The sequence below is a fragment of the Brachyhypopomus gauderio genome, chromosome 6 (genome assembly GCF_052324685.1).
Source record: "Brachyhypopomus gauderio isolate BG-103 chromosome 6, BGAUD_0.2, whole genome shotgun sequence".
NCBI lineage: Eukaryota > Metazoa > Chordata > Actinopteri > Gymnotiformes > Hypopomidae > Brachyhypopomus > Brachyhypopomus gauderio.
In genome coordinates, this window is record NC_135216.1 from 16,915,866 (window position 1) to 16,941,178 (window position 25,313).

Below are 25,313 nucleotides of genomic sequence, written 5' to 3' on the forward strand. Positions count from 1 at the left end.
ATCCCCGGCAAAATTCAGTCTCTTTTTATGTGAAATTAATTGAGAAATGTAACCAGAATTCCCCAGAAAGTCTGCTGGACATGCCAACATTTAATTAAAGCATTAGAAAAACGTTCAGATAAGGAACTGAATGGCTGCTTTTACAGAAGCTTCAAAATGCTTGACTTGAAGGTTTCCTTGCAATGTGTATCCTAAGCATTTCTTATGCCACATACGGGGCATGAACTTCAGCATTATTAAAAGTATAAGTACGGGTAATTAACACCATTCCTGTATCTCTGAGCAGCCGTGGTGAGCTCATGCAGTCTCTTTTCAAACACCAATGCTGACTTCAAGCCAACATAGTTTTTAAAGAAAAGAAACTACTTATGCTTCATTACAAATCATTTTTAACTGAAGTGCACTACTTAAGATGGACATTTAAAACTACTATGCTCAAATATCTCAAGCATATATTCTCCTAGGATTCCTTCAGTAAAACAGTGTTGGTGTCAAATCTCGATACATAAATATAACCATTTCCATGTGCTACCATGTGAACTACTCTGCTCAATGTCATGCTACAAACAATTCTTTGTAATTTCATGCCAGATCTCTTACAAAATGGTTTCGACTTTTACTTATACAACACTAAGGTTCAGCATTGTCAGCTGGTCTTGGCCCGACACGATACTACATATCAAACTGCTGGCCTCTCAAACGGCGTACTTTCTGTGCAGACCCTGCATGCATCTTCATGTCACGATCAGTGACGTCATTATGGATAACAGAGACATGTCTGTGAGCGAAGAGCTTTCTCATGGTCTGCAAAAAAAGTGACATCAAGGCCGATCTGATGTCTGAAAACCCCCCTCAGTGCAGGACGCTTGTGCGTTGTCCCAACTCATCCAGCAAAACAAACACTGATCTGCAGCCCACCAGTCAAGCTCTTCAATCTCAGACTTTTTTTTTTATATATTGTCATTTTACAAGTGTACTTGAATAGGATCTTTTAATACACTGAAGTCATTAATATGCTACACAATCTCTTCCCAGTCGAGGTTCATATGTCATAGTTTGGACATTCATGTATTCAAAAGTCACGTAGAAAAGAAAAAAGTTATAATAGGTGTGTATACAGTGCTAACTCATCAACAATAATAGCCTTTACCTGTGCTTAAATGAGCAGTCAAGCGCAAACTGGATTTAAGAGGAACCAGTAATTAAAGGTACTGTCAGCAGGCTTGTGCCCTTAGCTTGTCTACCAACCATGTGTTACCTCAGTGACAAAACCCATGGACACGAGAGCCAAAGACCCTTCTCCAGTCATGGCTGGGGGTGTCCTCCTCTTGTGTGTACACAACACCGTTTTTATTGCAGCAGTAGTTCAGTAACCCAATCCTTTGATAATTAGACTTAAGTCAATTAAAAATAGTTAAGAAACACATTCGCACGGCCTCAGAGGACTAAAAGTCACTAAGTAACCGCAATTACTTTTGACGACTTAGATGTAATAATATATTTGATTTCTATCCAATAGATTTTGAGAAATAAACAACAGACCCATCGTGTGTGTAACGTAGGCGTTGAATACACGACAGCTTTCTCCAAAACCTTGCTTACATTTGGCACCACTTACCTGCTGATATGACGAATCCTCGGGGCGAAAATCGCTGCTTGTTTGCTCAAACTGAAGATTGAAGTGGGGAAGGCGATGTAGAAGATTAACCCACCACGGAGGTGAATAATTCACAACGGCCGCCATAATCAGTTATGGACGATGAAGGAAACTAGACGCGATATTGTACAGTTCGCCAGCTAAAACGGGAGGCGGAAGGGTTAAGAGTCCGGATAAAACAATGACAGCAAACTGCAAACACTCGCACACGCAAGGTGGTCTTCAGGGTCATTTGTAGTTAAAACCACACGCTCGTCTTGTCCTTTTTTCATCTATTACGAACACAAGGAGACATATACCTATTGTGTGGCTAATATTTCACCGCCTTGTCATTTTTTTCTTGAGGTTAAACAACGACGTTGTCTTTCGGTTTCGCACCTTGTCCCTCGGTCCCGAGCTAAACAAACCAACCCGAGTGTGAACGAGCTTCCTCACGTCGAGGGTCCGGCGACCCAGCAGCCTGGCCCCGTCTGTGGCGATTCTAGCCAGTTAGCCCAATTAACACCCTACGTTCATTAAACGGTCATGTATTCACGACCACCATACACTAATGTCAAGCGTTTATGCCAACGGACCTACGCCGAAACCGACTTTCATATGTAACGGGGCGGCTGTAGCTACACCGCCGATGTCTTCGGTCGGACGTTAGCTAGTTAGCTATCTGGCTAACGGTGGTCGTTCACATATGCAGGTCGTTTGATCTTCATGTTTCGCCGAGCTGTGATCTAGCCGCCGTGACACCGTATTTTCCCATTCGTGCTGAAATCTAATCCTTTCTGTCTTTTTTGGTGTAAGCGTCCGGCGAATCCAATTTGTTTCCCGAACGGTTGCGTCTGTGAAATAATTGATGTGCTTCCTTTCTATCGATAAACTCTTAACTGTAGTCCTTTATCCAGCGTTAACGACACCGACTACTGATGCCTACACTGCGGAGCTCCAACCCCCTTATCGAGACGTTTGATTGGGGCTCGAGTATTAGGGAACTGTTGAGTATAGTGACCTCCAGTGGTAAAATCTAAATACAGCACCAACAAAAAACCACACGAGCTAACTATAGATAAATGCGGAGGAATTGATCTATCTAAACAGGAATATTTAAAATATTCAAAGCATTATTATCTATGATACAGTCTCTGTGATAATCACTATACTCGTTAAGTAGCTATTGTCTTATAATTTGTAAAATTCTAACCCACAACAGCTCTGTAGCTAATTAAAGAGAATTTAAAAAGAACGGGAGCAAAATTAATAAATTAAATGTTGCTCAAAGGTTTTCTAAAGTAACATAATATTTGATCCTATTTTTTATTAGCTTTAAACTACTGACTCAAAAATACAAAAATATTACTGTATTACTGTTGTTTTCTTTTCACTCAAAATCACTCGTATCTTTGAGGAGTATTGTGTAGTAGTATTCTAGTTCAACAGTGTCTTTGACTTTAACCTGCTGTACCGGATATATTGACACGAGTAGATGACAAAACACTTTTGTAAGTTGCTCTGCAAAAGAACTTGTGCTAAATGCTGAAAATGTAAATGTAAAATGGCAAAACTGCTTTGTCATCTGAGATGAAGAAAGCACCATCACTACCTTGACTACATCTGTCAGCACACCAGTTCCTCCATAAATTGAATTAAATAAATTATAAATTGAAACTTGATTCATTCATTCATCTGCAGGTCATACATGTTCTGAGTTGGAGTGGAATTGGAATTGGACTGAAGAAGTTTAGATACAACATTCCAAGGAGCTGGAAATGTTAAACATTTACCATTATTCAAATACAATCAAATACTAGAATACACAGCATGTTGGTATAATCATGAGGAATAGTTTAGGCTAGTCAGCTAACAAACAAAGCAGCAACACTGATACACAAAACAACATGTTTTAGGTCTCAGGAGGTTAAATAAACAAACCTCAACACAAAATCTCAACAAATAATTTTCTTGGTATCCAGCTGTTCAACCTTTTATTATTATTATTATTATTATTATTATTATTATTATTATTATTAATAAAGAAACAGGGTTTGCCTTTAAAATAAATTAAATGATTGGAATCCCTAGATATGCACCAAAATGTATTTAATCATATATTAATCATTTATGTTTTATCTTGTGAAATTTTGTATGTCTTCAGAAATATTGAATTAGTCATCCATGCCTGACTTCCTATTTCACTGTGACACAAATCTGAGGTAAAGCACACACCAAACTCCATTACTCATATATCAGTATGCATAAATAGCTTCAGAAATTAAATGTGAGCAGAGCCTTGCTAACCGTGCCCAGACCACAGAGCTGCAAAACTGGGTTGTGCTTATCCTTACACGTTAAACAGTCCAGGGGGTTCCTCTAGACCTAGAGCACCACATGGTTTGAAATAGCATGAACAGGTATAAATCCATGTTTAAGTTGAAGTGAAGTGAGTTTGATGATTCTGGGCCATCCTGAGATATCAGTGCAGCTACCATGGCAACAGAGAGAGTTTCTGAACATTAGGAAAGTATTACCATTTTAATTTGCTAAGCAGAGAATGAATGTGATAAACACTGAAACAAATTTTATCTGCTTGTTTAAATCAACTTGACAGTACCAATAATCTGAAGGGTATAGAATTACAATGACATAATGTGATCTTTACCATGAACAAGTGATCCCCTGGCACAAACTGCAGTATTATGAACTGTTGTGAACTAGATTATTATTAGGGAAATTATTTAGACCTTTTGAACAAAATCAGGTCTCTCTATCTCTCTGTCTAGTGGTGTCCATAGAAATGGAGAGGGCATTTTGTTATTGCTCTGATAATTTAATCATCTGTGTCGCATGATTGAGTTGCAAACATGATGTAATTTCTAAAAAACTTTAAAAATTTGATAAAGAGGGATTCTCTCCCCAATAGTCATGTACAATGATGAATAACATTGTCACTGTGACATTGTTTCTAATATTTGAGACAATAAAAAAAAGATTGACTTAAAACATCTTTAGGGGGCAGCATCTCAGATATCCCATCATCACCCCATATCTGTTGTATGATTGCATGTGTGTGTATGTGTGTGTGTGTGTTTGTGGGTGATATGGAGAAATTCTACTGCTGCCTGGAAAAGTCTGAACTGAGAGACAGCACAGAGGCACTAATCATGGCAGCACAGGAACACGCTCTAAACACAAGATCAATAAAGACTGGGATCTATCACATCAGGCAGGACCCCAGAGGCAAGCTGTGTAAAGATGCCCCTGAGACTATCCAGCACATAACAGCAAGATTCAAGATGCTAACAGGCAGAGTGTACATAGAACACTATAACCAAATGGCTGGCATAGTATAGAGAAACATCTGTGCTGAACATGGGCTGGAAGTCCCAATGACAATTTGGCATAGACCCTCAAAGATGGAGGAAGAACTTGTGCTAAACCAAGCTAAGATGCTGTGGGATTTCCAGATAGAGTGACACAATGGCAATTGCTAACCGACAGGAGATAATAGTGGTAGTACTAGTGGACAAAGTGAAGAGAGATGTAGTGATAGCTGTAGAAAACCCAAGTGATGACAACATCAGGAACAGGCAGCACGAAAAGCTTGAGAAACCAAGAGCTGAGAGAAGACCTGGAAAAGATGTGGACGGTGAAGATAAACAAAGGAACAAAGGTTCCCATGGTAATTGGTGCATTAGGGGCGGTGACCCCCAAACTGGGAGAATGGCTTCAGCAGACACAAGGTATCCATTCTGAAGATCTCAGATATTGCCCAGAGAAGGTGCAAGTGGAGAAGTATTCTGTCCATCCATCCATCCATCCATCCATCTATCCATCCATGAAGATAGGTCTTTGGAAAGGTATAAAGCAACAACATTTACGAGATTTGGGACTTTCGAAATGGTCTCTGTTTCACAGTGCAACCTGTTCACAACTATTTAATTGCGAACCACGTTAGTAGGTGAGTTTATTACTATGCCCGTTTATATCTGTCAGTTTTCAAACCCACATTATACAATTTTTACTTCAAAAACAGATGAAGAACAAATAAGAACAAGAAACGATCACTAACTCCTCACTAAAAGTCGCGTTTTTGCTCGCGTGTTTGGTTTAGGTAACAGAATAGTGAGGTACCGTGCATTTCCTTTTTCCTTCCTCACGTACCGAAGAGGCGAGTTGATATTCTGTTCAATTCTGCGCTGCGTAGACTGCGTGTGACTCCGCCCACACACTCGGTCACACGCACGCGGCACATCGATGCCAGTGCGCGAGGACTCTAAGGAGTAGGAAATTACTTTTTTTCCCCAGGAAATCACATGGAGGTGCCGATGTACTCACATGACAACCTGAACTATGGAAGGGGAGATAAATGAAGGTAAGTCGGCAAAACTAAACTTATTTAATACAAGGAATTCTCTGTGAGAAAATTTAGTTGTGTTTTTGGATTCGTTTAGGTAGGTAGCAAAAATGTTTACACATTCTGAGGTCTTTTTTTACAACGTATTCGACATATTTTATAACCCCAGTCTTTCTTAATATACCAGGAGCAAGAATCCTTTTGCTGCGCCAAGAGATAAATAAAGTTTCCATAATCCAGATACAGTTTGGGGAAACTGATGTGAATCAGCGCTGTCATTTTGTTATGGCACAGGTTATACCTGTTGGAAAATATTTAGCTGCAGGCGTGCAACGATGGTATTGACTATTACTTGGATTTAAATGGTCGAGGTACAGTGCAAAAAAAACCAGTGTGTGGATATCAGGGCTTAACAGGAGTTTGATAAAACAGGGCTTTCTTTGCAAACAAGAATTCGTTGACTGACCGGGCTATGTTTACCAGTGAACCGCTGGTTATCATTCAGTAAGGATCCGATTCGCCTATAAGTGCTGCCAGGGTTTCCATAGTGATGATCTGTGCAGACAAGAGGATGCATTTTAAACGTGAGGAGACCCACATGATTTTGTCCTCAAAAAAACAAGAACGCCACGAAACGGACCTATTGCGTAACCGAGCATTAGAGTGGACATTCAGATCCAGCACACGTGAAGTCATAGCTATTGTACTTTTGCCTGTGCTCCGGATTTTTAGACTATATTGTTACCCTACTGCACAAAAATGACTTTGTAGGAGATAGTTAAGAAGGGATTATAAAGCTTCTGGTGATATTTTAATATGTAGATGTAGGCTGACATACACGTAACCCAATACATCCTGTACATTATCTTATTGAAAAAATATCTGATCAGTTTTCAAACTATAATGTCAAACTAATGTCTAGCTTTGAGATCTGATGTGTTCTTCCGGAGTGATGCACCCGTGTGATACCTGTGCATCCACATGTTGCTACATATAAATGCTACTGTATTTCTAAACCATCCATCTCCTGGTGTCAGGATCAGTGCCTTCATATTACCGGGAAGTGCACCAAGCCCTGAGCAGCAGGGCCGACGAGCGTGTGCAGATGGACGTGTTCCACAGGCTCCTGAGCAGGACTGATCTCTCTCTCACGCTGCAGAACCAGGTCGGTTGTGGGACGTGGAGACAAAGGGGCTCTTACTGCTTTTATTGCTTTTCCAGAGTGTGAACGAACAGTTTTATAGAAAACAAGATCGTAGTTCAGCTTGATTCATCTGTCGGTATGTGAGCTGTGCTTGTGCAAACTAACTGAGTGTTATGGTTATCATTGTTATTCCTCCAGATCAAGGAGCAGATAGACGATGTCAATGGCTTCCTAAGTAAGGTGTCCCTCTATAAAGCTTTGGCTCTGATCGCTCTCGCTCAGCAAGGGAAGCAACCGAGTCCCAAACTCTTGGAAAACTGCATACAAGGTAAGTTGGAGTGCAGCCTTCACCCAGAACAACAGTCTCAGTTACTGGTTGTAAATGATTGGCTGCATACGACGGGTCACGCGGGGCTGTTCACTGATGAGTGTGTGGCATCAGGTTCTGTGCTTGTGTTGTTCACCGTGTCTGCCACATGTCCAGAATACACTTCACGAAAGAGCCATATGAGCTTATTATCTTTAATTGTATACTGTGTGCAGCATTCATAAAGACTCGCTTAGCACTTTTCTGTGCCCCCGCTCTGGAATTCAGTGAATAAGCATTTTCAACACAGGAAGTTTTGATTTGGTGAATGTTAGAAATTGCACGTTGTCTTACCCTTTATGTTCCTTGCACTGATTTGTGAGATGGTGGTCAGTAATTAGAGACGCCACCCTTTATAAAATGCAGGCATTGTTCTAAATGCGGTGTGGATCTTTTCCCATTTCTCTGACCTCAAGTGAAAATTCTCTTTGGAGAGCGGGTGATTTTAGGGCCCTTGGTGTTATTTCAGGTGCTGTCTTTGTGGAAGCTTCGCTGCACAAAGCGAGGCGCCTGTGTCATGTTACCCTGAGAGAGGGAGATTTCCCCCCTGTCACATGCCAGTTTCCTCCCACGCCTGACGGGGTGTGAGGGGGCAGGGGACGGTGGACTTTGCTCTCACTGCTTAAGACCCTTACTTCCTAAATGTGTTGTTTTTGGGGACTGTCTCCAGGTTTGAGTTCCCTCACGTCTGACATTGTATTGTATTAGGAGGCTTCAGAAAATCAAGTTAAACCAGGTGCACGAACAAGAAGAGATTGTGTTTATTTTGTCAGCTTACTTTGGGACTTTTAAAATCCAAATACCAAACCTGTTTCCACTGTCCTTAGAAGTTACTGTATAATGTGGTCACATGAGTGGTGGAAGTGATCAACAAAGAACCCCCCCCCCCCCCCCCCCAAAATAAATAAATAAATAAATAAATAATTCAGCACCATGTGGCATGGGTTCTGGTGGGTGACTAAAATGTGACCTTATGTGACAACTTGCTGTGCTTGTATGGTTATTTCTGTGTGTGTGTGTGTGTGTGTGTGTGTGTGTGTGTGTGTGTGTGTTCTCTTTTAAAGAGTTCCCTAAGCCCCAGCTAGGAGAGCCAAAAGATCTCCAGTGCCTGAGGCTGCAGGTGGCTCAGCAGAACCCTCTTCTCATCTCTGTGACCCTGGCTAACCTGCTGGGCAAGGACGCCATACAGGTGGAGCTCATCCCGGAGAAGAAGGGCCTGTTTCTCAAACATGTGGAGTATCAGATCACCAGTGAGGTGAGAGCTGCTGGCCTGCAGGGCGTGCAGGTGTCACGGGGGTGGACGTATGTGTCTGCCCTGAGATGCTTCAGACCCTTTCACTTTCACTGTGGCCTCCTATTAAAATGAATGGAAGAGAACGTGTGAGAAATATTTCAGTATGTTTGAGTGCTGTCTGAGGCAAGCTAATGATTATGTCGTTGTGTCAGTCAGAACACTGAACAAGTAGGACGGTGGAGTTGTTGCTGGTTTATCTACAACTATAAAGTTGACGCGAAGCACGTTTGAAATGGTAAACAATAGGAAAAGTGGGCATTGGCTAATACCATACAATATAACGACTGTAGAGTTTTGGCAAAAATGCGGCCTACAGCTTGAACACTAAAATGCTAGCGGTATAATCAAAATAGTTATTTCATCAACATAGTCTTTCTGTGTTGATACTGCCTGTGCAGTCTTCTTTCCACGTAGCTGATTTATTTCATTTGAGACAAGAGAGAGGACTGTAGTGTTAACCCTTAGCTCCTGTGTGGTTGGATAATATTTATTATTTTACAATTGCATACATATTTCAGTAAAAGCTTATTTTAGTAGGCTTTATAGATTGATTATTTGTGAATCTTTTGTCATTATTTATATACAGTAAGTATAAAGGTTTTTTTTTAATCATCACTGGATATTGGCACTAACATTTGCATTTTAAAAATAATTGGGATTTATTATTGTTGGGATTTATTGAGTTGTGGGATGGGATTTAAATGGAATTTAATCAATTTGGATTTAACTAGGATTTAATTTTGATGTGTTCACTTTCAGCGCTTCAAAATGTCTGTGTACCGGCGATACAGTGACTTTGATGTCTTCCATGAACTGTTGCTGCAGAGATATGCCTACAGAATGGTGCCTGCCTTGCCACCCAAAAGGGCCCTCAAAGGAGGTACGGTTATCGCCTGTGCCGTATGCTGAGGTCAGGGCCTTGCAGTTAAACCTGTAGATTCTGATGCTTTGCACTCCCTTACGTCGATCATGTTTATTACCCAGAGTTCTGCTGGTGGTTTTGTTATCGTCATGCACTGAAAGAAAAGAGCAAATAGTATTCCTGTGTGTTTTGGTCTATTGTCTAAGTCTGTTGGGTAATTTTAAGTGGTTTTATATAATTGTTCTCCCATGGCATGCTAAATCAACTCTTACAGCATCCCTCTATGTCCTGATGGAGTGTTCTGGGGCTTTTGCTTTGTGGGTTGCGTTTGGAGAAGTTCCATGACGTTGCTTTGCCCTCTGTAGTCCTGACCTCCATGTCGGAGCGAGAGTTCATCGAGGGACGGCGTCGTGGTTTGGCCCGGTTCCTGAACCTCGTGGCGAGGCATCCGTTGTTTTCGGAGGACGAGCTCGTCAAGACCTTCCTCACCTTCAGTGGCTCGGTACTGTTCTGGTCCCACTGCTTTGTTCACTGATGCTGGGTACATAGAGCACTCGTAGTTCCTCAATCCCACGTGCTTCTTCCTGTTCAGAATTCTCCATGGTAGCGTACATGCATGGCAGTGCAGTCTGGGTAGTGGAGCAGTTTCTGTTGTAATCCAAAACTCCCTTATGTATGTGTTCCACAAAAACATGCTGGGTATTTTCCTTTGATAATTTTAGTGATTTTCAGATCCTGTTTGTTTCAGTAATGGCATCTTCACTAAAGACTAAAGTAACGCTATCTTACAGGCCTACGGCACCAGTTTGCCACATTTTTACTCTAGATGTTTCTTCACTCTGGTAAATGTTAGTTTCATCTTCCGTTAAGGGTCTGTCAGATGATCAGGCTAACCTGAATTAGCCTGTGTATTTTGTTCTATAGTAGTCTGACATATCGGTACCTGCATCCTGAATAGAGTTCTTGATCTGTTCAAATAAATATTTAATTAAGTATTCTTCACATAATTCATTAGAGAGGTGATCCATGCTCTCAGACAGCTGTTTAGTTCACCAATGAGCTTATTACTTCCTCACAATCTATAAAACAATGTTGATTTTCACATTGTGACTTCATTGAGCAAGTAAGCAAGCACTCAGTTGTCCACCATTGAGAACATTTACCAGAAGGACTATCTGAGCAGGGCAAGGAACATTATCAAGGACCAATTACAGACATTTTACTTGTCTCACCCATGACCCTGCTGAACTCCAGCCCGTCACTTTAATTGTACTCACTGCACTGTACTTTATACAGTAAACATATACTGCGCAGTAGGGAGATATACTGTACTTTACACTTCAGACCTCTAGCTTATAATTGCAAGTTGCACATACTGTGTGTGTATATATATATATATATGTATATATGTATGTGTATATATATATGTGTGATATATATATAATTTTTTTTCACTGCACTAATATTGTATTATTGGCTTGATTGGCTGTGCTTCTGTACTCTGCACAGCGACAAAAAATGGAATCTAATCTAGTAAAAAGTAAAAAATAAAAAAATAAGACCCAAATGAGATTTTTGCCTGTTTTGTAATGTTCTAGGACGTCCAGACAAAGCTACGTGATGCTTTCAAGAAAATGGGAGATGAGTTCATGACATGCAGACATGCGACTCAAGCCAAGGTTTGAACCTGTGTGTTCTTTAACTCCTGTGTTGAAGTCTTTCATAGTACTGAGGGATACAAAGCCATGCTGAACATGGATGCACCTAACTGTCACGTTAACCGTATGTCTATCCTGTCCTGTAGGACTACCTACCTGCAGACATCCAGTCTCTGTTTTCTGCAAGCAGAGAGCTGATCAGAAATGTCCACACCAGCTTCCAGAAGCTCCGTGATCGTGCAGACAGAATGGCTGAGCGCTCTAAGGAGAATTCTACTGATCTGCTGGTGCTGGGGAAGGAGCTTGGGTATTACTGTAGACACGCCCTCACTGTAGACACGCCCTCACTGTAGACACGCCCTCACTGTAACATAACATAACAAACTTTATTGTTTCCCGAGGGGAAATTCAGTTTCCCCAGGACCCCGGTGTAAAGCACCGAGAACCTAGAGTGGCCACACATCAAGAGAGCGCCGCCGTACAGATTATGGGAGAAACATAGAGAGATAAACATCAGGAGGAGACAAAAAAATATGACCACAGATTATTCTCACAAACAGGACAACAGTCTGTGTGCATGCAAAAAATCTCCATCGCACATACAGCATTGATAACGCAGACAGTAAGCAGTGAGAGGCCTGTTTCACTGTAGACACGCCCCTACTGTACTATAGACTTGCCCTCACTATAGACACGCCCCTACTGTAGACACGTCACACTCCCCTACTGTACTATAGACATGCCCCCACTGTAGACATGCCCCTACTGTACTGTAAACACTCCCACTGTAGACTCGCCCCTACTGTACTATAGACACGCCCCCACTGTAGACACGCCCCTACTGTTCTATAGGCATGCCCCCACTGTAGACTCGCCCCTACTGTACTATAGACACGCCCCCACTGTAGACACGCCCCTACTGTACTATAGGCATGCCCCCACTGTAGACATGCCCCCACTGTACTATAGACACGCCCCCACTGTAGACACGCCCCTACTGTACTATAGATACTCCTGTACTGTAGACATACTACAGTCCACAAAAATCCACACTCAAACTAAACTTCATTCTGGAAGTAGGTACTTTATTGTGTGGTGCTAACAGACATTTTATTAATGTTAAATATACTGTAAACTATATGCCCATTCTTGTTGCCATGGCGGTAACAGTTTTAATAGTACAAATGCCAGTGTTTTTTTTTTCTTTTCTCTCGAAAGGAAGGGACACTGACATGTAGGAAGTGTTACTTTTTTGCAAAAGGAGATTTGTGAGCTTCTTCTTTGAAGTTTTCACTTCATGTTTTTCAAAATGTCCAAGAAAAAATTGCATCTTTAAGTATACTGTCAAAACATTGTGACCATGTCCTATGTCTTACAAAATCACACTATTACACTATCCTTTATTATGCCATCCTTTTACATCTTTAGTTGTATAAGGGAGGCGTGGTTATAATTCTTTGGAAAAAACTCAGTATGTTAATTCAGCAAATTTCTGAAATCAGATGTAGAAAAGGAGTGAGATCGCTGTGACCTGGATGAGTTCGCCCAGCACTTCTGCAGCTCAGCAAGTATTCTAGTCTCAGTTGTTTTCTCTTTCTGTGCCGCTCCAGTGTGCTGGGTTTGGACTCCTCCCCCGTGCCGGCGCTGGACCTCTCCGGGAGCTCGTGGGCCGACCTGAGGCACTCCCTCCACAGCCTGTCTGGCGAGTTCTCTCTGCTGGCGGAAAAGGCTGCGCAACAGGTGCCGGTTCATTCCCGCACGAACTCTCACACCACCACTTCTCACACCACCACCTCTCACACCACCACCACCTCTCACACCACCACCACCTCTCACACCACCACCTCTCACCACCACCACCACCTCTCACCACCACCACCACCTCTCACACCACCACCTCTCACCACCACCACCACCTCTCACCACCACCACCACCTCTCACCACCACCACCACCTCTCACCACCACCACCACCTCTCACCACCACCACCACCTCTCACACCACCACCACCTCTCACACCACCACCACCACCACCTCTCACCACCACCTCTCACACCACCACCACCACCACCTCTCACACCACCACCACCTCTCACACCACCACCACCACCACCTCTCACACCACCACCACCTCTCACCACCACCACCACCTCTCACACCACCACCACCTCTCACACCACCACCACCTCTCACCACCACCACCACCTCTCACCACCACCACCACCTCTCACACCACCACCACCTCTCACACCACCACCACCACCACCACCTCTCACACCACCACCACCACCACCTCTCGCACCACCTCTCACACCACCACCACCACCTCTCACACCACCACCACCACCTCTCACACCACCACCACCTCTCACCACCACCACCACCACCTCTCACACCACCACCACCTCTCACACCACCACCTCTCACACCACCACCACCTCTCACACCACCACCTCTCACACCACCTCTCACACCACCACCACCACCTCTCACACCACCACCACCACCTCTCACACCACCACCTCTCACCACCACCACCACCTCTCACCACCACCACTCACACCACCACCACCACCTCTCACCACCACCACCACCACCTCTCACACCACCACCACCTCTCACCACCACCACCTCTCACACCACCACCACCTCTCACACCACCACCTCTCACACCACCACCTCTCACACCACCACCACCACCACCTCTCACACCACCACCACCACCTCTCACACCACCACCTCTCACACCACCACCACCACCTCTCACACCACCACCACCACCTCTCACACCACCACCACCACCTCTCACACCACCACCTCTCACACCACCACCACCACCACCTCTCACACCACCACCACCTCTCACACCACCACCACCTCTCACACCACCACCACCACCACCTCTCACACCACCACCACCACCTCTCACACCACCACCTCTCACCACCACCACCACCTCTCACACCACCACCACCTCTCACACCACCACCACCACCACCTCTCACACCACCACCACCACCTCTCACACCACCACCTCTCACCACCACCACCACCTCTCACCACCACCACCACCTCTCACACCACCACCACCACCTCTCACACCACCACCACCACCTCTCACAACCACCACCTCCTCTCACACCACCACCTCACACCACCACCACCACCTCTCACACCACCACCTCACACCACCACCACCTCTCACACCACCACCACCTCTCACACCACCACATCTCACACCACCACCACCACCACCTCTCCACACCACCACCACCTCTCACACCACCACCTCTCACCACCACCTCTCACACCACCACCACCTCTCACACCACCACCTCTCACACCACCACCACCTCTCACACCACCACCTCTCACCACCACCACCTCTCACACCACCACCACCACCACCTCTCACACCACCACCACCACCTCTCACACCACCACCACCACCTCTCACACCACCACCACCTCTCACATCACCACCACCTCACACACCACCACCTCTCACATGGGCGCTCCCACATCTGGCCTTCTCTGTCCTACAGGGGAAAAGAGAGGAGGACGAGGTGGTGGAGAAGCTGAGTCTGTTCCTGGACCTGCTGCAGTCGTACAGGGTGAGTGGGGGTGGAGGCGGGAGGGAGACCAGGGCTGGTGTGGTTGGGGGTGGAGGTGGGAGGGAGACCAGGGCTGGTGTGGTGGGAGCGGAGGTGGGAGGGAAACCAGGGCTGGTGTGGTTGGGGGTGGAGGTGGGAGGGAGACCAGGGCTGGTGTGGTTGGGGGTGGAGGTGGGAGGGAGACCAGGGCTGGTGTGGTGGGGGTGGAGGTGGGAGGGAGACCAGGGCTGGTGTGGTTGGGGGTGGAGGTGGGAGGGAGACCAGGGCTGGTGTGGTTGGGGGTGGAGGTGGGAGGGAAACCAGGGCTGATGTGGTGGGAGTGGAGGTGGGAGGGAAACCAGGGCTGATGTGGTGGGAGTGGAGGTGGGAGGGAAACCAGGGCTGATGTGGTGGGAGCGGAGGTGGGAGGGAAACCAGGGCTGATGTGGTGGGAGCGGAGGTGGGAGGGACGCCGGGGGTTGGTGTGGTGGGGATGGAGGCGGGAGGGAGACCGGGGCAAGTGATAATTGAAGCAGTACCATGTGCGGCCTGCGAGACTGAGGGCTGTGGGCGGGGCTTGAGGGGGGCCCATGAAAGTCTGAGGGCTGTGGGCGGGGCTTGGGGGGCCCATGAATTTGTACTGGTGCGATCGACGCTCGTCCGAGAGTGAAGATGTGTGTCGTGGCATGGCAGGACCTGTGTGAGCGGCACGAGAAGGGCGTCCTGCACGAACACCAGAGGGCGCTGCAGAAGTACAGCGTGATGAAGAGGCAGATGATGAGTGCGGCCGTGCAGCCCAAAGAACAGGTGGAGCAGCTGGAGTCCCGCATAGTCCAGGTCAGCCACATGCACACATGCACTCACACATGCATGCACGCACTCACACATGCATGCACACACTCACACACGCATGCACACACACACAAACACACACGCATGCACACACTCACACACGCATGCACACACACATGCACACACAAACAGCTCAAGTGTCACATATGATTAAGCCTGTTAATAAGAGCTTAGTAAAGATTAGAAAAAGACTAAGACATGTTCTCTGTAATGACCTTCACCTCACTGTGAATATACAAATGCACTAATGTGGTTACTAGAACTCGGCATTCAAGCACTTAGATTGAACAGTCTGTGTAAATCAAGTTGTGTTGTTAAACCAGGTGCTTTGGTGATGAATGCAACTCTTTAACTTGCATTGTATCATAGGTTGTTGTGTGTTTGCTGAAGTAATATTATCAATGTAACCAGGACTAAGGAGATTGAAACACTTACAAACCAGGGGTGGAGGAACAGGAGAAATTCTTCTCACGATTAATATTACACTTTAATAAACCACTCCGGCATATTTAACCTTTGACCTTCCCACAATGTGTTTTGATCCACGGAACGCTTGATTAATGCTCTGCACGCCGTTTGGCGAGCTCTCCCTGTACGATCACCACTCGCCGTGCCAGAAGGTGACGGAACCGGCCGGACGAGCAGGGCTTCATGTCTGACATCGCTGCGTTCCCGTGACTTCGCTCTGTCCCCTTCTCAGCAGGAGAACGCCATCCAGACGATGGAGTTGCGTAACTACTTCTCCCTGTTCTGCGCGCACCAGGAGACCCAGCTGGTGTTTGCCTACCTCCCCCTCACCTCCCACATCCTGGGGGCCTTCGTCAGCTCCCATGTGCAGGGCCACCGAGAGGTGAGAACGCGGTTGAGGCCAGATGAGCTGGCAGGTCACATGACACAAGTTACTTTGGAATAAGGAAGCAAAGAAAAAAAGGAATAATAATAAAAAAAGATGACGATATTGGTGAGGGAGTTATTGTGAAAACTCCAAAGTAACCACAGTAATATTTTATAAAGAATCATCTCATATTGAGTGTCTGGAGGGGTCCTTTGCAGAAATTCTCATCGTCCACATCTGTTTCCACTAAGAAAGGTATTCACTTCCTTGTCCAAAATTCACATGACTAGTAGTTCCAGTTCTGGAGTTGCAGGGTAGGTTTTAGCTGCTATATGCAGAGGTTCTTTTACTTTCTGCACCTCTGGGTGTCATGCATAAACTGCTTGTTTTCATAGGACATTGGAGTGCATGTTTATTTCTTGATTGTCCCTAGTCATGTAAGCATCTACCTAACATGCCCAGATGTTGATATGGTGCCAGACACAAGCCTTCCCTTATTTACACAGAGGGAGCTACCAGAGTGATTGTTTTGTGTTTTTTTTCTATTTCTGTATATTACAGTTGTTTGTCCATAGCGAATTTTCAGGCATAAGCATTTAGCCAGTAAAATGTCAGACTTGTCCTTTTTTAAAAGGCCTTAATTGCATTATAATTAATAAGTAATGTTTTCTCAAATAACTAGGTGCCTCATATATACTGTAGAATCTACTGTACAGTGTAGATCTTCACAAGCTTCACAGTTTTAACTAAAACCTGTGAACCGTTGCAAACTGAGTATGCTGTTAGTGCTGGACTGTCTTTCTCCTGCCTGTAGATGGGTCAAGGATGGAGCAACCTCCACGCCAAGCTCACGGGCCTCTTCTCCAGCAGTAACGGTCTGCAGTCTCCTCCCCTCAGTCCCAGGTAGGCAGCGCACCTGGAGGTGGATGAGGAGACCCGAGCCCTGTGTGCACTTCCCGAACTTCACCCATCGTCTCCCGTTCTGTTCTTCTACTCCGCAAAAAACACTACTATGCATTTTGCGATGCATTTCACCCAGATTAAGGGGGACTGATGGCTTATCTGTCACGTGTGTGTGTGTGTGCATGCATGCTGCATATTTGAAGAGGGCTTTCGATTCTGTGTTTTATGCTGAGCTTGGTGGCGAAACAGATATCAGCGTAACTTTGGGGGGACTGTAGTCACTGTAACGCAGTAACGGCTACTGCATTGAGCCCTGCATGCTAAAATGTTGCTGCAAAGCCAAGAATGCTGAGCGTCTGCATTTTGTATTGTAGAACATTGTACTGAATATTAGAGGGTGTTAGAGGTGCAATACTGCTGATAAATACTGTATGATGAAATATATATTCATAGTTGCCTCCACATGATGGCAGTATTGCACAGAATATACTCTATGGAGTTCGGAGTTTTTTTTGGAGGGGGGGGGGCTTAACAGCTAAAATGAGGCACAACTCAAATAAGTTGTATATCAGATGCATTAATGACTTATTCTTCTAACTCTTGTAAGATTGTGAAATATGTGTAGCGGCCAACCTGAGCCCAAACTTGGGGTCTGGATCTCTACTAAAATAAGCACAATACAGTGAGCAACAGCAGAAGAACACCTACAGGAGCTGGCACAACCAAAGACATGTTCACACCTTTTGATAAATCACAAACACATGGCTACATATATTTGATTAGGACTGATTTACGTCTCAGGTTGAATTAAGGAAAAATAGACTAAAATAATTAATAGTATTAAATGTTGTAAATGTGTTTATTACAAAAAATTGTAGTTCATGAGACTATATACAATTTCCAAAAAGAGGAAAGATTACTTGTGTGCTTTTTAAAGACTGTTTCTGCCAGTTATGCATTAAAATAATGACTTTTTTTTTTTTTTAACCACTGTATTCATAATTAATTTTCATTCACTTGATGGATCTTTGGTGCCAGTTTGCCCCCTTGTGGGATTGTGAGCAAATTGCAAGTTCAATTTCTGAATGCATGGTGTGGGAGTCTGAGAGGGACTCACACTTCAAATAGCTAGGTTACCCCTTTGTACCTTAATTGTTTTTTTTCTTTTTTGCTAAAGAACAATAAATAAAGATGATGCTAAATGTATCAGCACTCTGGTTTCACATATGATGGGTTTTGCAATGAATTTTAGTCGTGATACAACAAATCGAAAACTCTACTTTTAAAACTTTTACATAGATGCCTCTTCATTACGTTATACTTTATATCCTGGCATTTTATATGGATTCCAAAACCTCAAGGTATTATCTTGGTGAACAATCTAAAGAGAAATGTGAACTGGAACATCAAAATTATTAAAAACACATTCTTTGATAACCATTTTACCTTAAGAAAGGAACTTTACAAACAGGATTATTTCACAAGTACAACAATGATTATTATAAACTATATTAATCTTCTGGTTTCTGAAGATAAAAAAAGTCAACTCTAAGCAACAGTACACATTACTAAAAAAAAGAAGCAAAAAGGTTCCAACAAAAACAAGAATTATTACAGTGTGTGTGTCAGACAAGGTCGACCTTGTGAAATGTTTTGTTTTATATGAGCACACCCTCACTGTAGAATGCAAACTGGGGCCATGACATCCCCTCTCAGGACTACAGGGCAACTGTCAGGAGTGAGAATTCAATCAAAGGTCCTGCACCTCGTCCAGTTTGTGGTCCACTATCACATCGTGACCCTGGAATTTGAAGTAGCCCAAGAACTTCCTGTTCTGCAGCAACAGCGGGAACCACAGGACATCGTCTGCCCACATTTCAGGGAAAGGGATTTTGTCAACGTCGAACCACCGAGGCCTCATTTCTAACACAAAAAAATGGGCATAAGGAGCATGTTGAAATAGTTATTGCTATTACACCCGTACAATACGTGCTGGAAACTGCTGTAAAGTTCTGGATACCCTCAGACTCGATGGGCTGGCCAGTGTATGTGTTGGCTCGAAAGATGTGGACATCTAGTAGCTCTGTTTCTCCAACAAATTCGAAGGTGATATTGCCAATCTTATGCAGTGTATCTACAGTGAGGCCACTTTCTTCCAGCAATTCCCTGAGGAATGACCATGTTTTCATAAAAAAAAAATGCAAATGAAGTCACTTGTGCATTTTAAAAGGCTAGGATATTATTATAAGTGGTCAAAAATGAACAAGTTAAAAATAAAAAAAATACACGTCAGAAGGTTTGTTACCAATCCGTGTATCATTCGTTCATTTGATATTCTTTTTTTTTTTTTAATTTGATATTTGATATTCAACTGAAAATCAAAATCGGAAAATAATAATAAAAAAAACTATTAATTATTTTGTTTTTCGTTTGGAATATAAAAACAAACCAGGCTTGTTTGTACATTTTAAATAAAATGTTGTCTAAAACTTAAAATTTGTGTATTCCTGGAGTAAACAAAGTTGTAGGTATTTGGTTTGTTTGCCAGAAATGAGAATTTACACATTTTGGCACTTTTACACTGTTTGCCAGAAATGAGAATTTACACATTTTGGCACTGATACACTCTTAAAATTATTGCGAACGTGAAACCAACTTTATCGCAGTCAAGCCCACGAAGAATAAACAAATGAATAACTTCCAGGGCACACAAATGGGTCAAGTTAAAAAATCAAAATCAAGTTCGGCTCCGAATCCGTTTTTTTAATTTTGCAGTTTTTGTTTGGATCATCATCAAATAAAAAACTGAAAAATACAAGCCTGGTTTGTTTTTTTGTTTTTATATTCAAAACGAAAAACAAAATAATTAATAGTTTTTTTGATTTTCCGATTTTAATTTTCAGTTGAATATCAAATGAACGAATGATATACGGATTGTTACCTGAGCATTTGCAAACATTACACTGAACTGATTTTTGTGAAATATTGATATGGATACTGTATTGATATTTTGAAAAATGGGATTATTTGAGTTGACATTTACCAAAACATTTGGTCTGAACTGGACATTTCGCGATGAATGCGAATTACTAACTGGGAAAAGTGATTGACACTTGCAGTGTAACTCACCGCCTAGCAGCCTGTTCTATGGTTTCTCCTGACTGAACTTTGCCCCCGAAACCGTTCCACTTGCCCGCTCCAAACCCTCTTTTCTTCATCCCGAGTAACACTCGCCCAGGCTGCACCACCAGCACCAGAGTGAGCAGCTTCCTTGTGAACATTTCCTACAGGAGACAGTTAGGTTGTGATTCACATCTTCATGTAAGCGGCTGGGACTGTGACGAAATGCAAACACGCACAACACACACTGCGAACAAAAATACTGTCAGCACAATAATTTCCTATCGATAACGGTAACGTTCACTACATCGTTACAGCAACGTCAACATTCCTACAGTACACAAATATCACACAACAGTAATCACATTCGCTTACTTATGCAAGAAACCCCAACACTTCTAACAGGAGCAAGTTGCCGGTTTAAAACCAATAAAATGCACGTTACTAAATAATGAACGTCGCTTCATTCCCGCGCGCCTGCTCGGTTGATCACGTGTTTTCCAACAGCGTGGTTGACGCGGACCCCCTGCGCGCACGCGCGCTCGCAACAACACAGCGTACGTTCTGCTTAGGGATCTGTGAAAAAGACCAAACTCCGCCTACCGGATGTTTGGAGTCTGGAGTGTTACCTGGAAATAACTTCGACTGGAAACACAGGGCTCGCTTAAAATGCACAACTGCCTTCGTTTGTATTTCTTTTTAATGAAATCATGTTCATTCCTCAGTGAATTGCTGGAAGAAAGTGGCCTCACTGTAGATGCACTGCATAAGATTGGCAATATCACCTTTGAATTTGTTGGAGAAACAGCTACTGGATGTCCACATCTTTCTAGCCAGCACATACACTGGCCAGCCCATCGAGTCTGAGGGTATCCAGAACTTTACAGCAGTTTCCACCATGTATTGTTTGGGTATAATGGCAATAACTATTTCAACATGCTCCTCATCCCCATTTTTTATGTTAGAAATGAGGCCTCTGTGGTTCGACGTGGACAAAATCCCTTTCACTGAAATGTGGGCAGACGATGTCCATAGGGGATGGCTAACAGGTGGTTTGTCTTTGTGCTGTGTGTCCCTTATCTTTGATACAGACCTTTGTGCAAAAAGATGATTAATCCTCTATACACATGGCTCCAGTTTACCAGACTCAGATTAAGATTAATTCCAAACTGAAAAGATTTTCTATTGGTGATTCACTATTGGCACTGCAATTAAGTCCACTGGAATTGGATTCACCGTTGGTGCTGCCACATCTTCAGTCATGTCTAGGAACCCAGCCCAGTATTTTGTAATTAATTCTTGAAAAACGATCTCAGTAAGCTCTTTAGTCCTAAGAACATGAAGATAAACGACTCTACGTCTTCATGTACGTTGTGGCCAGGAAATAAAGAATAGGAGCAGTCATGGCCTGGTGGTAGGGAACTGGTCTTGTGACTGGAGGGTCGTGGGTTCGATTCCCAGACCTGAGGCCATGACTGAGGTGCACTTGAGCAAGGCACCTAACCCCAACTAACCCCTAGTTCTCCGGGCTAGGGCTGCCCACCGCTCTGGGCACGTGTGATCCACACCCCCCTAGTAATCACTAGTTTGTGTGTGTGTTCTAACTGCACAGGTGGGTTAAAAGCGGAGGACAAATTTAGATTGCGGTGTAAAAAAAATCACAATTGACAAAAATATGGCAAAAAAATAAATAAAGCTCGGCCGACTCTTTCCTACTGTCTTTGGGTTTTATGAGAGTTGCGTGGGTAAAATGTCTCCGGTGTCAAAGGCACAGAATAAATATTGTTCAAGGACTATAAAAAGCTTTTGATTCCTATGTTCCTTGTTGTTAATGTTATCGTTTGATTGCTGTCATTTCTGTTCATTAGATAAGTCCTATAAAAATGTCATTCTCGGTAGTTAACCCTGATATGTTCCAGGCTTTTTCATCACCCTTGGGGTCTGGCGGATCCATTGCATTTTTTGTTAAAATAATCAGATTTAGCCCAATTGCAAGTAAAATAAACAATACATATGTTAAATTAGTTTGCTCTCTATTTATTAGTTACTTTTTTATTAAAATGTAACACAATAAGGAAATGAATCATAAATCATGCTGGCTGACAGGCTGGTCCTATGGCTAGCTGCTCACGGGCTGGTGCTAACGGAGCTGGCTGCTGCTCATCCTCCTTTTCATTATCACCATCAGACTCTGATATTTCAGAAATGTGATCCTGAAATTTCTTCTTCTGAATCACCATCAAAATCCTCTGTCTCTTCCAATATCAGCTGTAAGGCAGTCTGAACTGAGAATCACTTTGCCATCTTTTATAGCATTTATAGCATCATGTCCCCATGATTGGGTGAAACACACAGGTCCAGAGTGGAGGGAGGGATAATGAGGGCTGAGAGAAAAGATGCTTCTTTCAGATCTCACCCCTTTGTCTCTATAGAGATTCTTCGTCTGCTGTCTGACAATATGCAATCAACCCCTGATGTGGCAACCATCAAAAGTGTTGATGGTTGCCCACCTTTGCATGCCAAACACCTGTCCTTTGTTTGTATATCCTTTAAAGTCATACAGACGACTATCAACTACAGTTGATTGCCCACTTTGACTAGCCCAGGGTCCAGTGGACCCTAGACCCTGTATGTAATACAAATGTGAAGGGGGGTGTACGGGGGGGTGGTGATTGAAAATATTTTCTGATTTATGTTGCTCACGGAAAATGAGCCAAGGACCAATGAATCTCAGTTTGAAAAAAAAATTTGTATAATTTTTTTTAAGCTGATTTTTAAAAAATGGGTCCCACAGACCCTTGGACCATATGGTCTTCATTTTTCTGTTACACAGAGAGTCCTGTATTCTGGGGTTTTTAATTCAACATAAAACCTTTTTTGTTAAAATAATCAGATGTTTACTTTATCTTGATTGCAAGTAAAATAAACAATACATGTTACATTTGTTTGCTTTACATTTGTTAAATTACATTTATGAATAGAAATGCCACTTTTGTTTATTTATTTATTTTTTTACTTTTCTCATTAAAATGTAACAATAAGGAAATGAATGATAAAACAGGCATAACTGGAAAATAATCAACAAATGTACAAATGAAGCAAGTTTGTCCAAAACTACAGTGTACTGTATCATTTAGAACATTAGAAATTTAACCTTCTCAGGTCAGCATACACATAACATCTTTTTGAACAACACATTAGCCCGATTGAATATTGCCATTTTCATACCAGATTATACAGCACATGAGGGGCAGACCTTCACCGTGTGTGTATTACATATGTAGTTCTTGCACTGGGCGCATGTATATTGTGTTTTATTGTCCTTCTTAGGTGCACACACTTTACATCGCTTCCTTTTCCTGCCGGCCACAATCTAGAATAATGACAAAATAAGGATATATACAAACACACCACTTTCTCAGAAACATGAATTATTACACTGCAACATCCTCAATCACTTACCTCAGGGTCTGCAGATGGTGGTTCTTTAATTTTGCGGGATGTGGCACGATCACCTTTCTCCTGAATCCTCCTCACAATGGCTGCAGAGGCTGGCGTTCTTGGAAGACATTGTCTTCTTTCAATTTGAGGTCTCACCAACATTTTGCCCAACTCCTCAAGAAAGAGGCGTCTCTTCTGCATCTTTCCCCTGTTCCACTCTGGGTTCAGTGAGATCCAAATGACGAAGGCGTTGCACGCTGAGATATCCAACATATCAAAAAATAGCACCATAGGCCATTGTAGGGTCTTTCTTTTGCAACTGTAAGTAGTCAGCATCTTGTCGAGGTTGTCCACCCCTCCTTTTGTGGCATTGTAGTCCATTATCATTTCAGGCTTTTGATGCTTCTGGCCGCAGATTCTGCCGTCCCTGTGCAGCGTACTCATGAGAGTCACGTTTTTACCTTTCTTTGGTACATATGATACCAGGGTCGTGTCAGCCGTGTACACAAACGTGGATGACAGGACTGGCCTGCCTTCTGTTTTCAGCAGCTGGGGAGGAAGCTCAGACCTGTTTTTGCGTACTGTTCCCAACATGGTCAGCTTCCGCTTTAGCAACTCCTGTCCCAGCTTGTGTGATGTGAAAAAATTGTCACACGTGATGTTGTGTCCAGAAAGTCCCTCAGCCATATCGAGGACCACTCGCATGCCTTGATTTTTCTCCGGGGCTCCTCCACTGGGTTTCCCTGTGTAGACCTGCAAGTTCCATGCATAAGATGAAGCAGCATCACAGGCAGCCCAAATCTTTATACCATACCTAGCGGGCTTTGATGGTACATACTGCCGAAATGGGCAGCGGCCCCGAAATGGCATCAGCTGCTCGTCAACAGTGACATTGGGCCCAGGGTTGTAAAACAGGGGGAGACGGGCCACCCACTTGTCCCAAACCGTCCTTATGGGAGCTAGCTTGTCTGTCTGCCGTCGAGCTTGTCTATTATCACGGTTATCAAAACGGATGGACCTTGAAATTATTTTGAAAGTATTCAGAGACATCACTGACCGGAAAATTTCTCTGCCGGTTTCTGTACTCCACAGGGATTCTGTGGCTTCCCCTTTGGACCTGAAAACACCAGCAAGGATAAGAATCCCAAAGTAAGCATCCAAATCAGTTTTATCCATAGCCATCCACCTCTCTCCAAAAACTTTGCTTCCTTCTAAATTGGTGCAATCCAGGATGATTTTCTTGAT

General features: G+C 43.5%; 3 protein-coding genes across 4 annotated transcripts in view; 1 reads left to right on the top strand and 2 right to left on the bottom strand.

The window, feature by feature from the left end:
* ttyh3a (tweety family member 3a) overlaps positions 1-2,602 on the bottom strand; it is a 40,966-nt gene extending 38,364 nt beyond the window's left edge. The window contains exon 1 of the mRNA XM_077009212.1: positions 1,619-2,602. Within this exon, the coding sequence (XP_076865327.1) occupies positions 1,619-1,744 (126 nt within the window). The 5' untranslated portion in view covers positions 1,745-2,602. The remainder of the gene's footprint in view (positions 1-1,618) is intronic.
* Positions 2,603-5,364: 2,762 nt separating this feature from the next.
* Positions 5,365-18,719, top strand: snx8a (sorting nexin 8a). 2 transcript variants are annotated; one of them, XM_077009213.1, is made up of 14 exons: positions 5,365-5,502; positions 5,951-6,017; positions 7,037-7,164; positions 7,342-7,471; positions 8,575-8,765; positions 9,564-9,684; positions 10,032-10,168; positions 11,265-11,345; positions 11,471-11,631; positions 12,935-13,064; positions 14,870-14,938; positions 15,611-15,754; positions 16,470-16,619; positions 17,419-18,719. In XM_077009213.1, exons 2-14 carry the CDS (start codon positions 5,996-5,998, stop codon positions 17,509-17,511), a joined length of 1,557 nt encoding a protein of 518 aa, XP_076865328.1. In that variant the 5' UTR covers positions 5,365-5,502; positions 5,951-5,995; the 3' UTR covers positions 17,512-18,719. The 2 variants fall into 2 exon arrangements, with proteins under 2 accessions (XP_076865328.1, XP_076865329.1); XM_077009214.1 differs by lacking the exon at positions 5,365-5,502 and having other exon boundaries at positions 5,859-6,017; positions 16,473-16,619.
* On the bottom strand, positions 18,348-21,158 carry nudt1 (nudix (nucleoside diphosphate linked moiety X)-type motif 1). The gene is made up of 4 exons (XM_077009216.1): positions 21,003-21,158; positions 20,637-20,791; positions 19,528-19,673; positions 18,348-19,430 (listed from the first exon to the last, which is right to left on the bottom strand). Exons 2-4 carry the CDS (start codon positions 20,786-20,788, stop codon positions 19,258-19,260), a joined length of 471 nt encoding a protein of 156 aa, XP_076865331.1. The 5' UTR covers positions 20,789-20,791; positions 21,003-21,158; the 3' UTR covers positions 18,348-19,257.
* Between the last annotated feature and the right edge of the window lie 4,155 nt (positions 21,159-25,313).

What these genes read in the sequence shown, in the direction of transcription:
- snx8a (XM_077009213.1), top strand. Translation starts at nt 5,996, where the DNA reads ATGGAAGGGGAGATAAATGAAG. An exon ending in CAAAAGGGCCCTCAAAGGAG is followed by an intron (nt 9,685 to 10,031) that starts GTACGGTTATCG and finishes TGCCCTCTGTAG; the next exon opens with TCCTGACCTCCATGTCGGAG. An exon ending in ACCTGCTGCAGTCGTACAGG is followed by an intron (nt 14,939 to 15,610) that starts GTGAGTGGGGGT and finishes GTGGCATGGCAG; the next exon opens with GACCTGTGTGAGCGGCACGA.
- nudt1 (XM_077009216.1), bottom strand. Translation starts at nt 20,788, where the DNA reads ATGTTCACAAGGAAGCTGCTCACTCTGGTGCTGGTGGTGCAGCCTGGG. An exon ending in ATAGAACAGGCTGCTAGGCG is followed by an intron (nt 19,674 to 20,636) that starts GTGAGTTACACT and finishes GTCATTCCTCAG; the next exon opens with GGAATTGCTGGAAGAAAGTG. An exon ending in CCAGCCCATCGAGTCTGAGG is followed by an intron (nt 19,431 to 19,527) that starts GTATCCAGAACT and finishes TTTTTGTGTTAG; the next exon opens with AAATGAGGCCTCGGTGGTTC.